General features: G+C 36.7%; 1 protein-coding gene across 1 annotated transcript in view; it reads left to right on the forward strand.

Annotated features, from left to right (window-relative positions):
- Nucleotides 1-14,213, forward strand: part of IQCM (IQ motif containing M) — a 104,601-nt gene extending 90,388 nt beyond the window's left edge. The window contains exon 10 of the mRNA XM_063310722.1: nucleotides 14,083-14,213. Within this exon, the coding sequence (XP_063166792.1) occupies nucleotides 14,083-14,213 (131 nt within the window). The remainder of the gene's footprint in view (nucleotides 1-14,082) is intronic.
- Nucleotides 14,214-14,500: the final 287 nt, after the last annotated feature.

Raw genomic sequence — 14,500 nt, forward strand, 5'->3', positions numbered from 1 at the left:
TGAATATTCTGTAGTTATCTGCAAAAAATTGCTTCTAAATGCAGACATATTTTCCTCCATTATAAGTAGCAGTTTTAGAAAGGTTTTTTTTTTTTTTTTGGTCAGGAAGATAAATGTTTCTATCTAACATTTAACCCACCATTTACCCCCTGTTCAGATATTGGCAGGTTTGGGTCAGAAAGTGCTATTTGGATTTTTAGCATGTATACATTTGGGATATATAAATTATTTTGCTTTGTGTTGAGTCAAAAATAGAGAATGTTTGGTTTCTTACATGTTGCATATTATAAGTCCTAGCACCATTATCAGTTGGCCTTTCTAGCTGCAGCTGCTAACAGTTGAACAACTTATGGAGAGTCACAGGTTTCCCCATTTTTTGGCTAGACAGACCAAACTGAGTAGAAGCAGGAACCTAGATCATGAGAGAGAACTTTAAGGGGAGGTGTCTGACTGATTAGAATGGATTGTTGGCAACTCTGGAATTTGCTTGATAGAACCTTGCCCCCCTGCATTTTTTCCCCAAGTATTTGTGATATGTTGGTGTTTTAGTTGTAAGCCCCCCAGAGCCAGGCAGCCTATAAATAATAAAATAATAATAAAATAAAATAATATCTCAGTTTCATGATCTGTGGATGGTATGCTTGTCTCTCTTGAGCAGGGCTACTGTTTATTATTTTCTCAGTGTATTGTATGTCAGGATTTAGCTTTCTGAATTTTGATCTTGTTCCTATAATGCTTGCCAGTTCTGATTACTGCAATCACAGGCGAAAAATGGGTTGGAGGGGTCAGAGTACAAATCTGTACCCTTGGGCTCTGATCCAGCAGATTTTGGCACAAGTTGAATATTCAAGCTTAGTGGATATGTACATGGAGGATTTCAAGAAACATTTCAAGTAATTTGCCTAATATTTTCTAAAACACTAACATTCTTTTTTCAGCTGCTGGAAATGTTTTGCATTTGTCTCACCTTTCTACCCACCAAACATATACAAGTTTTGAGTGTCGAAATAAGCTTGTAGGGCAAAGAAACTCAGATACAGTACTTTGTAAACAGATACAGATTCATATCTGTTTACAAACATTAATTTGTATATAACACCACCTCATTTCCTTTGACTCTCTAGAAATATTAGTAATTATAAGATTGTGTATGTGTATTTCAGTGTGTTTGTATGTATATACAAGTGGTTCAAGGAGAAGAGGACCCTGATGAAGTATGTCTTTTAGGAGAAAAAGAAAGTAGTCTATTATAAATGTATTAAATTTTATATGCAAATTTTTATTTCTCAACAAGAAGAAATAAAGGTAAGTCTCTAAGTTTCTAACATATGCTGCTAAATACATTTTCTTCTGAGATCTCTCCATGTCTTTTGTCCAAGACTAAATCCTGAAGAAGGTAGTAGTTATTAATGGAGTTTGTCCCATAAATTGCCATGACAACCCCATAGTCTCTCTCACTACTATATTTTTTCCTACTGAATGACACTGAACTAATAATTGCAATATTTGTTTTACCAAATCCAGGCAGTTTGATTTGCATTGTGTGTAAAAACTAAAGTAAAGCCTTCTATGAATCATGCCTGATCAGGTGATCTCATGCACATGTCAGTGTATTTTGCTGGGCAGCAATATAGAAGCAGTTTACCAATGCCTTCTTGTGGGAGTACAAAGCCAAATCAGGGCATGGGTACACATGCAGTTGTACAGAAGTAGTCAAAAGTCCAGTTGTCATGAAAAGATAGTCACTTTAAAAAGCCAAGGTTCAGATAGCATATGGTATTCAGAGATATGAAAACATGAAGCTCAGGTCAGAGCTGTTGTTCCCAAATGATAAACTGGCTGCTGGCGGTTGCATAGTTATCAGCTGGCACGGGCAAGCTGTGCTGAGTGCCTCTACTTGGCTTTTTGGAGTTTATGGCATATTCTTGGGCTGGGTGGCCACTTGAAATTAGGGCCTCCATCATCAGATTCATCTAGGACATGATCTGGATGATTGCTGGCAGAGTTAACCTCAGGTGCTAGATTGCTGCCCAGTTCCTGAGGATGACATTTGTTTGGAGCAGACTCCTCTGCATCTGAGTCTTCTGATCTGGAGGAGACCATGAAACATGAAGGCCTGTTTTTTGGGGGGTGATTTTCTATCCAAATACAAAGCTGGTTCAATCTTGCTTAGTTTCAAAGCCTCAATGAGGTCAGCCAGGTGCTGCCACCTAAGTGGGCATATATATAGTAGGTAAGCACAGGTATGTATAATTGACACAGAAGAGTTCCATAAGTTACAAATAAAAACTAGTAAGTTTAGACAGAGATGCAACCGTATATGACAAATTAAAGAGAAAGGCAAGGTCAAACCCTTTTAGCAATGCAGCAACATTAGGAAACCCCTTTATTTGAAACTATGTTTTGGAAACCACTGATGAGCACTAGTGGAGCCACATAATGAAGAAGTGATACTGTTCTTAGCTTTTAGATTGGCTTGGAATTTTTTTTTAGTTTGGAGCACAGGGAAGGGTATGAGGAAAAAAGCAAATTCAATCTCAGTAATGCCTTGGAGAGTTTGTCAATCATTACTGATTACCTTTCCATAACCAGCCTGTTTGGAGAATCTGCCACCTGAAATCCTGATTAAATCAAAGCTTTGGGGGTGAGTCGGCTCAGCTTATTTTTGCTGATAGGTTTATTTTCTCCTGGAAAAAGCATCCCCAAAGATACCTTTTCTGTGGCTTCCCCTTTCCATTCCTAATATCATTTGCTCCCAATAGAGCTTTACAAGAAGTCAAATGAAGAGTCCTTGATTTAGATGTCCAGAATGACAAACTAAATTTCTTCCTTACTGCCTCAAGGATCTCTTTCATAGCTCTTCTGAGACCTCTAAATAGCACTACAGCATTATTTCTGTCACACACAGAAAAGCACTCACACTAGTGTGGTTCAGTGTCCTACCCTCAATGTTGGTGGAGGGAAAATTCAGTAATATTCCTTCAGGAGAACACCGCTTTATTTGATAGAGGCCACTATTGAGTCAGTTACTGAAATCAACATAGAACTGACACTAGCTGTAACATAACCAGTGAACAAGATCGGAGGTATCTTGAGAAGTCAGCAGAATCAACAGTGATACATTTCAGTCTGCCAGTTCACAGCATAGGATCTCTTTTACAGTGTCTCGTTAAAATGTGCCCATGTAATCCATAGCCTCTAAGAACAACAGTCTTGTGGATTTTCATAACATATGAACACTTATATACTGGGCTCACTACTGTACATTTTGCAGATGGGTCACCAAAAATAGAAAATTAATCCTGTGGTAAAAAAACAAAAGATGAAGCACAAGCAACTGTCAGATAGATAGGAAAGAAGACAGAAAAATTTCATATATTATAGAGATGTCATCTCCTTACTATCCTACTATCGCTAAATGTATCCTATTTCCCATCCACTGCCACTAGTTCATACCTGCCTAGAATGCACCCCTCCCCACAAGTCCCTTTCCATTTTGAAACTGAGAGAGGAAGGGTGGGATGCATTTGACTAATCTTTATCCCAAACCATTCAGTACTTTAAATTCCTCAGAGTTTTATACTTTTTTATGCACTGTATTGGTTGGTTGGACATGCTGAAAAGTCTAAACCTATGGCTCACTGTAGAACAATTAGAATGAAAGGATATTTGTTCAAAATGGCAAATTCAAACAAAATATACCAAGACATTTAAGCAAAATAATATGCTTTTTTAAGGGACCGAATGTAACATATTTATTTGTGAGAGTGTGCAATTAGAGTTTGATAAAATAAGCAGCAGTGTGTTTTTCTCCTTCTGAGACAACTGTTTCCTGACTAATCAGACAGAAGAACAGCTTCAAATCTGCAGTCAGTTCAAGAAATTTGGGGATGTCAAATATATGATTCATTCTTGTAGTGTCTCAGAAACAGGAAAACAACTGACAAGTATGATTTCCAGAAAATTCATCAATACAGTATTCATTCTTGGAATTCTTGCATTAGCCCTTGGAATTTAAATTTGGAAATATTTTAGTATAGATTGTAAAACTATATTATAGTAGCCTGTATATCTGAATAGCGTATTTGCTGAGTTCCTTGCTCTTGATAGAAACAGCAAGTTGAAATCCTTCCCTGACTTGCTGTCAAGTAACAACCTTCTAGGTGGCAGCCCCATGTTTCTAATACCTCCACTAAGGAGGCAAGGCCAGCAGACACACTGGCCAGCTCAGCCCCACCCTAAGACAGCCCTCCTTGATAGGTCTGCTTTCCAGTCAGCTGGACTTTACATTCCCAAACAATGTTTGAACAGTGGCCTTTATTTTCTAACTTTCCTATTCTATTTACTGATTGAATTTTACTGATGTTATTTTGTATTTTAATACTTAAATGACTTTATAATGCACTCTGAGAATTTTAACTTTGAAGTTCTTGGTGCTTTCCAAGTTTGGTTGCTTGCAGATGTTTCATTAGCCAACTAGGTAATATCATCAGTGCGATTGAGTGTGGTTTAAAACCCAATAGCATTTCAGTGGCCATAACCTGTCAATCTCTGATTTGTGTAATCCCAAGATTATACATTTTACTTTGTAGACATGGCCTAATACCCAGACTGTATTACTGATTTCATTTCATTGAGAATTTGCGTAGCACTCTTGTTATTTTTATATAATTTTACATTAAATACTACAGTAAGCTACTTGTTGTATTTTTGGTGGGGGAAGATTAATAGAAGGAAACTTGTGAGGAAAGGTTACAAATTACCTTCAGATAAGAGATAATTTTTCCATCTGCCTAACCTTGGGGGGATGGTGGTAGCTGTAAATGCAGCGTAACACTTGTTTGTATTGATTATCTTAGTGATTCAGGCAACTCATTATGTTGCAGCCACATATTTAAGATAGGAATAACAAAGTCTACAAATTCTGGTGATTACATTAGCTATCTGCCCCACTGGTTTGATCTGGCAGGGTTGGTGTGCTCCGAGTCCCATTGATTAAGCAATGCCATCTATTGGGACCCAGAAGTATGCTTTCTCTATAGCAGTGCCTACCTTCTGGAATGAGGTTCTTCTTGATATTCAAATGTCCTCCACACTACTGGTATTCTGAAGGGCCCTGAAGATGTGGCTCTTCTCTCATGACTTTGGCGAGGACAATTGATACCCTTTTCTTTTTCCTTATTTGTTTTCTCTGCCATCTTTGTTTCTTTGCTTTGTGTTGTTGTGTTTTTTGTATTGTTCTTGTTTTTAAAGGTTTTGAACAATATGTAAACCACCCAGAGTTGCTGGGAGTCAGGTGGCTTAATAATAATAATAATAGCAGAAATATGTAAATATGGGATAATTGTATGTTAAAATATATTAAGATTTTACAAGGGTGGAATTGTCTTATATAACATGACAATCTGAGATCTTGCTGCCATCTGAATTGGCTCAACTAAGAGGTATACAATCTCATTGGCTGCGTTTGCACCACTCTTGGCTAAAATGTGATTAATGTGTCTTGTTAACATAGCCAATGATTTGCCAGTGTCATATTTACCTTTTTCAATTTTTTTTTACATTTTCCCACCAACTAATTAAGTGGCTGTGGGTTGATGGCTCCTCTGTATCCAGGACGTTGTCATCTTTAGTTCTGGATGGGGTGGCACTGCCCCAATCAGACCCAGTGTGGAATATGGGGGTCCTCCTGGACTCACAACTCCTGCTTGAAGAGCAGGTGGCAGTCGTGGCCAGGAGAGCCTTTGTGCAACTTTGTGTTGTGCACCAGCTACGCCATTTCCTGGATCAGGAGGCCCTCCGAACAGTCACTCATGCCCTGGTCATCTAGCATGTAGACTATTGCAATGCACTCCACATGGGGCTACCCTTGAAGAGTATCTGGAAGCTTCAGCTGGTCCAGAATGCGGCTGCATGGACAATTATTGATGCCTCAATATCGGCACATGTGACACCACTGCTGCGTGAGCTGCACTGGGTGCCAGTTTGCTTCCGGGTCCAATTCAAGGTGTTGGTTATGACCTTTAAATCCCTACATGGCATGGGACCAGGCTACCTGAGGGACCATCTCATCCCTATGACATGGACCCATCCCACCCAATCAAGCAGATAGTGCATGTTATGGACCCAATTGGTAAGAGAATTTTGTTTGGCGGAGTCCAGGAAGTGGGCTTTCTCTGCAGTGGCTCAAGCCCTCTGGAACACTCTGCCCCCGGAGGTGAGGCAGGCCCCTTCACTCCTGGCCTTCCAGAAGACCCTGAAGACCTGGCTCTGCCTAGGGTGGGAAGGGGATTAGCTCTTCTGGGGGTGGCTGGTGCCTTAGAGCCCTCCTCACTGAATTAGATCTTATTGCCACTTGGATTTTATACTTATTTTTATCTTCTATTTATATTTAGCAATTTGTATTTGCATTTTTGTATGTTCACAGTTTTAATGTTAGTTTTACTGTAAACTACCCAGGGTCCCTCTTTTCATGGAAGATGGGCAGAGATAAAATTTGAAAAATAAATAAATAAATAAATAAATAGTTAGTTTATGATTCAACGTATTATGCAAACTTGAAAATATGGTAATTTTAAACACGATTTTATCATTCAGAAGTGTTATATAATTTACAAATAAAATACGCCTGTTTTTGTTTAACTTGTTTGCTTGTTAAAAAGCTGTCACATATAAGGTTTTCATTTCTGAAACCTATAGATGCGCTTGTCATAAGACACCATCATGTTACATAAGGCCACAAACATGTAAGTAGCTGAATACAGTTGAAACTGACAGAGAAGTGCACTATCACCTGCTTTAATTGATTTAAAGGGAAAGCCAATCTACTTAATATTCTGAGAGCTCAAGTATATAATGCATGCTTTTCAGTGCATAATTAACCTTTGAAATAATTGGATTCTTTGAATAAAACACTGTGTTGCTTAACCATGTCTGCATTGTAGCCAGCACCCGGACATGTGTCAGACCTACCTTACATTTGTTTTTATCTTGTAATAATTAGTATTGATTTTTATGCCTGCATATTTTTTTAACCATGAGAAAAGGTGTCATTCTTATTGTCACAAGTTGCTGTGGGCACCCAAGCTGCAAAACACTTTATTCTGCAGAAACAGCAGAAAAAAAAAGCAAGAAAAAAACTCAGTCATCTTATATGCAGATACAAGTCTCGATTCCTTGAAAGGTCTTTCCGCCTCCATATTTCAAAGATTGATTCAACCTCCAAGATGCATTCCCACCCAGTTTTAATAAATGAAAATGAATAAAAGAAGTTTGGGCAAAATACTTCAACCACTACTAATGACATCACTGTGCTTCTAGTGTTTTTTAAAGAGTTACAGGTATGAAGGCCAGAAAACATGAAATGATGTTGACATTTGTTGATAGACTCTAAATGCTAAATATTTTTATTATGCAAACAGAATAAATTGCTAAGAGATTTTGTTCTGCAGGAGATACCCATTCAAATGCATTTGTAAAATCCAAGCCATGCTTTGGTATTAAAAACAAGTTATGAGGCTGACTTTTTAAAGATCTGTCTCCATAGATTTAAATGTGGTTCAACTCTTAGCTAACCACGTGCACTTGACCAAAGCTTCTTTATTTTGTGTGATTTATCTTCTACTTCAATCCAAAAAGACTTTAGTTGGTTTCCAGATACTCATGATAAAATAAAACAATAATAATCAACACAAAACATTACATTACAACTCATACTGGTGCCAATTATTCCAAAAGTCAATTCCTAAAGGCCTTCCAAAACACCGAGGTTTTTACCAGTTTCCAGATTGCCACTAGAATAGGGACTGTGCTTGCTACAGACAAATTACTTCATAGGAGGAGATACTATAGAGAACACCCACCACTGGGCCTGTTCCACCACACCTCCTGGTAAGTCAGGATCTTTGGCAGGTAGTCTCTGGCTGTCTGTAACAGCTGAGAACAATATATGTGGAAAAGTGGCTTGTTAGATACCAAGGCCCCTAGCCATCAAGGTAGTGGCCAGCCCCTCATTATCCATGGGACTTGCTTCTCCTGACTCATTACTAAGTAATCATGTTGGGAACCTGTCAACATTAACTGAGATGTGCACTGTAGCTTATAAATTTGAATCTAGAGTATAGTTTCAAGGAATGAAGCAACTTTAAATGTATATATTTGTTCTGTCTGTACTAGAGTAGTAGGATGAGCCTGCTGACCCATATATCAAGGTATTCAAGGTACATTAAGTTGTTTTGATATGTGAGGCATAACACATATAATAATAATCTTTGCACTAATATTAGACTTGCTCTTTATGTGTAGATTCTTATGTAGCCAAGAAGACACTAATCTGGGAGAAACTCAGGGTCTGCAAACAAATTTAAATGAGAAAAACCTAAATTTAGGTATCACTAACCCCAGCATACATCAGTGATAACTGAACATGCTCAGCATCCATTCAATTCTGTTACCTATTTGGAGAAGGGTAATAGAAAAAATATCTTAGGGCCTGAACAAGGACAATCCATTCTGGAACAAATGTTTGCAGAATGTATTGCATTGCGCTTGTGACAACATCAACAAAATCAGCCTGGTGGCAAAATGTAGCAATGTGGCTCAGGAAAGGTCCTCCTAGGAAGAATGTTCTCCAATCAGGGGTAGTTTCTTGAAAAGGCTCTTTGCTTTTTGGAAGAAAGGACATTTTGGATTAAAAAATCAACACTGTACAGTCATTTCATGGACCTAGAAACATAGTTGCCTGAAATGGCCTCTTCAGCCCATCTAACAATAGGGCTGCTTCTGATTAATTATGCACCTAATGCTTCACTTAATGAGCGTATGGGAGACTTTTCATTTTCATAGCACTAGAAATTTAGATATATTGCATAGTTAATACTTCCTTTAGTCAGAAATTGATGCCATAATAAGAATTCTTCAAGAAGTATAATTTTAATGTCAAAACCCCCAATGATAAATATTGTATAGTATTTTGTTCCTACACGGAATGGAAAATATGATCTCATTACATGTGCTATATTAAAATGTATTTTAAAAGGTAAGCTGCAATATAACAAATGTCTAATCCTAACATTAGGATATACATGTAGCAGAGATCTATACCAGAATCCGAGATTCTTTGATTTTAAAAATTTCCCTGCTGTTTAATTTTTTGGCAGAGAAATAAAACTTCTGCAGTTGCTGCTAAAATATAATGAATTACATTTGCAAGGGAGTTTTTCCTGGGTTAAACAAACAAGACATTTCAGATCAGGTTTATTGTAAATGCATGAATTAATTTATTCTTGTTATCATAATGTCCAGTTTAGTAAAAATGGTGGAATTTAGTCCAAGGGGTAAGAACTGGAAATAAAGTTCAAAAACTGCTCTGAGCTCTGTAAAGTGAAAATAGTCTTTTGCTATTTTTCTAGCTCCTTAGTCTGGTGCACAGTATAATTTATCAAATTGCCTTATTGTTAAAAATACCTAATTTCTGATTAGGATATTAGCATGCATGTCTGCTGGCAAAATCTGTGCTGGTTGAGATACCAAGTGATGGTGAGGTGCTTTGCTCCAAGAACATGTAGTTGAGGACCAACAGTTTCCTGCTCCTTATAACTTGTAGTTTATTGGAAAGTTTTAACCATTAAAAGAAGAATATCACCTTCACTTCATCCATGTGTGCAGTTAGACTTATTAGCTAAAACTTTGTGTTAATGCATACTTACTGAAAATATTGCAGTAGTTTGTTTCTGCTACCACAAGACATCCCAAAAGAAGCATGGAATTCTGATCAATGCTACAATAAAAATACTAATTCTGAGCTGCTTTACATTTATATAAGGGTGAAAGGGGTTTGTTTGTGCAGAACATCAAAATGTAACGAACAATCAAGAACTGTCATCCATTGCTTTGTATCACCAGCTGAGTGGCCTTCACAATAATGCAGTTTGGGATTATTGTTCTGTTTTAAAGTGCTAATATTAGCACAAAATATAATCACAATTATTTCAGATACTAATTGCATGCTCTCTTTTTGGCAATTGTAAGTTGTCTTTGCAACATGCTTTATATAGGTTTGGATAAAGGCTGTTAATAAATGGTTTCAGAGGGCAAATAGTCTTTGCATGTTCTTCTGGTACAGCAGGTTATCAGGCCCCAATCTTTCTGAATATGCACTGAGGAATGTTGATACCAGGCAATATGGGGGGATGCTGATACTGAATATTTGACATGATCAATCCTAGAAGGGATTAGTTGAGAGTAGCATTAATTTGTTCTCCTTCCTACTGGAGCAGATCAGCAACTTGGTACTCAAAATAATGAATTAAACAGTTTTAAAAAAGATGAAAACTGACCACTAATAAAATTATTGTACATATTTATTCTTGAAACCTGCTTGTTCAGAGAGTTTTAGAAGTGCCATTTACTGTAGATCAGAACATGCTGTCTGGGAAATTCTGGGACTGAAGTCCATACATCTTAAAGTTGCTAAGGTTGAGAAACACTGGTTTAGGTGTTTAAAAACTTCCAGCTGAGGGAATTGTAGAGGGACAAAGCCACTTGGACCTGGGCTTCGCTGTAGTTCAGCCTGCACACATATAGGCATAAATTTGGGAAAGGACATGGGTGAAGATTTGAGATACCCTAAAACCTCTTTAAAACCCCCTCAAGACTGAAAGTCCAGGGACTCAGCAAGCATAAAATGGGTCTGTATACTGTAAATTTGTTCACATGCCCCCATCCTTACCTGCCCACTTAAGCCCACATGTAACAACCTCAAATAGTTGGCAAAATAATTTTGTTTGCAAGCCCAGTAAAAATTGAGCCATATGCCTGTTTATTTGCTCATCACTAACAAAGTCTCGGGAACAATTTATTTAAAATAACCTTATATCAGATAATAATTTTAGCTCAAAATTTAATTTTCGCACAGAAAAATGCTAGTCTCTGTCAAGTATCTCAAGTCTTATTTTTAAGAAAATAGAAAGTCATTCTTTTGTGTCCCTGCTATTACAGTATTTTATAAAAATCTGTTTAGCTTTCCACATATATTGCCAAAAGAGTTGTTAGTTTGTGGCTCCTTGCAGTTATGACTTCCATCTGTTTCCCTTTATTCATTAATCATTCTGGGTTCAAAATTTTCCCTTTTGGTTTGGGGTGGTATTTTATAGAGATTTATTTTTTAAAAAAATAATCTCTCCTAGATTAGATTGAAAATCTATGTACAGTAGTTCTGTATTTTGCCTCTGAAAGTTCAGACTAGGACATTGAGCTGGATTGTCCCACAGTGTGCAGATTCCATTTTTGAACATTGTGATAACATAAAGTATTCTCTTTTTCATGAAAATATTGACCCCTCTTTTAAAGTTCCTTGAGCTTGGTTATCATATAATCCTATAAAAAAATCAATCCCTTGTCAGTTATATATTGCATGAAGAAATGTATCTGTTTTAAACAGCTACTGGTCAATTTAATATGGATTGCCATTATTTATTCTTTCCAGAACAATTCATAACATTTAACATGATATCATGCCCTTGTTTTGTGGCCTCTTTATCTTACAAATGAAAGCCCCACCCTTTTAAGATTTTAAAAGGAGGTGCTCCATCCTCCTGATCAGATAGCTCTTTCTACAGATAAACAAGATACTGTGCTGTGATAAACTTTTTGAGATATGGTTCCAAATTGCACAAAGCTTTTCAAATATAAACACATCAGGAATTTGTTTCATAATATTATGGTGCCATTTTATTCGTATGACCATTACTCACAGACATCAAATATGCCTTTTTCATAGGTATAGACCACTTCATTTTTTAAAAAACTAACAGGGACATTTCGTTCCTGATTAAGTGTAAATAGTATAAACTATATTAAGATACCTATCCAGTTAAGTCTGCCTTGTCTCAGACTGCATATACCTCAGTATTTCCTTACGTTAAGTTTCATCTTTCTTTTGTTAACTTTTGGTCTAGGCTGGGGAAATCTTCCCGAATTGTTTGCAGTGTACCTAGGCATTTATTATGAATGAATTGGAGCCATTTAATGCATTTTGTTATCTCATGGTTCTTCTGATTACTTAGAACCCCAATACCGATCTTTGGAAAATCTCCTAACTCACTTTCCAGAATGTACTGTTGAGTCTCATGTATGTACTTTGTACTCTCAAAAAATTCTGAATCATTGGTGATAAAGTCTCCACCTTGAAAATGTCAGGATCTTCTGTACAGCTATAGCTACATTTTGACTGCTTTGGCCTGCAACCTGGATCCTCCATCTTGGTTCAACTCAGAAACCTAAAATATAGCAAATGTAATCTATTTAGAAATGTCCATATAGTGAAATCACTATAATCATTTTACTCTCATGCATTAGAAAAAAATGTCTGGCTATGTAACATGCACATTTATATATCTACAGTTCAACTGTTCTGTAATCTTACAGTCTTTGTTAACAAGAATGTATAATAGAAATTTAATTATATTCATACAAAATATTTAGACACTCTGAATCTAGCTACCATAATTTTATATTGCCATGCCTACTATCACTGCTAATTACTAAGACCCAGAAAAAGAAAATTGCATTACTACATAAATTAGTAACTAGAGTTTATACTTTCCATCCAAGTAGTTGCCAATGCTTTTTAAAATAACTGTTTGGTCCAACTTGCTGGATGTTGAAGTCATTCATTTCCTACTCACATGATCCAAGATCCTAATGCCAAATCAATTTTTCTCCAGTTTCTCTCATTTATTCACTACATTTCAGTTCCATTTGAAAGCAAAAGAAATGGCTTCCTCACCATAAAGGTGGTGTGAACAGCCTGTGTGTACAGCAGCAGCAGTAGCTAATGCTTCCACTTGCAGGTGCTTCAGACTGAGAAGAGAGAAAATGATATGACTCCTGCAGAGCTGATAAGGTGTGCTAGTCTTTGACTCCCTGTAACCTTTCCTGCAGCAGCAACTAATGCTTAGCTGGGGACCAGCCTACAGTATAATACCCATGGCTTCAGCCACCCCTCCCCCAGCAATGCCCTGATCCATATGAATTCCATACTAATTTTTTTTCATAGTCACTATAATGTATTTATTACAATTATTTATATCATGCCTCTCAAGGTAATAATTTTCCCAAGTGGCTTAATTGCACGAAATTTTTCCTTTGTAATGGCTAGCCACAGTTAAAAGGGTTTAGGGTTGTTCTCATCTCTGGGTGGGGTAATTATATTTCCTGATGCCTTTAATTAAAGGAGAGGTGAATTTCCAATTCGCCCTTGCCTATTCTGCTACGAAATTAATTTTAATGATAGAGGACTTCCTATCACAGCACAGGCTGTACTAATTCTCTATTTCTGGAGAATCTTTCCTGCCCTCTAGAGGAAGATAGGTTCCACCACTTAGTCGCTTAACTTTTTCCTGCATCATTTTCCCTCTGATAATTTCCACTATGTAACTCTGAGGCTCTTACTATATCAAAGATTACCAGCAGTTACTTTTCTACTGTTGCTGAAATGTTTGCTTTATGGATTTTTTTTTAATATTTTGTGAAATATTCTAAAAAGTCTTCTACAAAACAGCTCATGGAAAAAACCAAGGTCAAATTAGTATTCTAATTTAAAATGCATATCATAGATTAGCCAAGAAAATGTTGAAACACAGGCAACCTTTGCTCTTTCTTTCCCTTTCTTCCTTTCTCTGTCTGTCTACTTTTTGAAATGGTATATGAAATCTCTACCAAAGAGTTTACTATTATAAAAAAGCCATACTTGTTCAGGAATTCCCACAAATCTCATAGCCAACCACATTTGAAAGTCATAGTAACGACCCTTAACAATAAAATACCTCATGCTGGACATCAGTATATCTGATACTTTTACAGTCCTTAATCATGCATACTGTATTTTGTAATATAGAATATTAATATTTTGCAATATAGAATATTATCTTTGCATCAGTGAAATCTGTGGTAGCTTACATAACCCTTCATATAAATAATCTACCAGTTTGGTTATTTCTGTCCAGTATAATTTCAATTTAGAAACGTCCTTATTTGTGTTCCCTTTAGTTAATCAATACATCTGTTTATTTTGTGTTACAGCGAGAGGCCATTCAGTGCTAAAAGCAGCTGATATTCGAGTTGCTGGCTCTCTAGTAGCTGCATCAATTCGAGAGAGAAAGAAGAAGGAGCATGTGGATAATGGATCATATTTTTCAGAAGACAGTGACTAAGTCAGGGAGCAGTTCATACACAACTGAACCATACAGTAGCATCTGATTGAGTTAAAAGATAACAAAATGAAATCTTAGTTCTAGTTTCAGTTTCCTCTAATGAAAACTCCCAATGTTGTAATGAAAAGTATTTCATTCTTAAAGAAGACAGTAGAAATACTTCTTAGTCCAGGCTATACCTAAAATTCCTTTACGCCTAGGAACAATGTAAATAGGGTTTATAGACCCGCTTTGTAAAACCATTCCATTTTAATTATGTGGATCATAATGCAGTAGACTCTATTATT

This window comes from Candoia aspera, chromosome 8, assembly GCF_035149785.1.
Source record: "Candoia aspera isolate rCanAsp1 chromosome 8, rCanAsp1.hap2, whole genome shotgun sequence".
In the NCBI taxonomy this organism is placed as follows: domain Eukaryota; kingdom Metazoa; phylum Chordata; class Lepidosauria; order Squamata; family Boidae; genus Candoia; species Candoia aspera.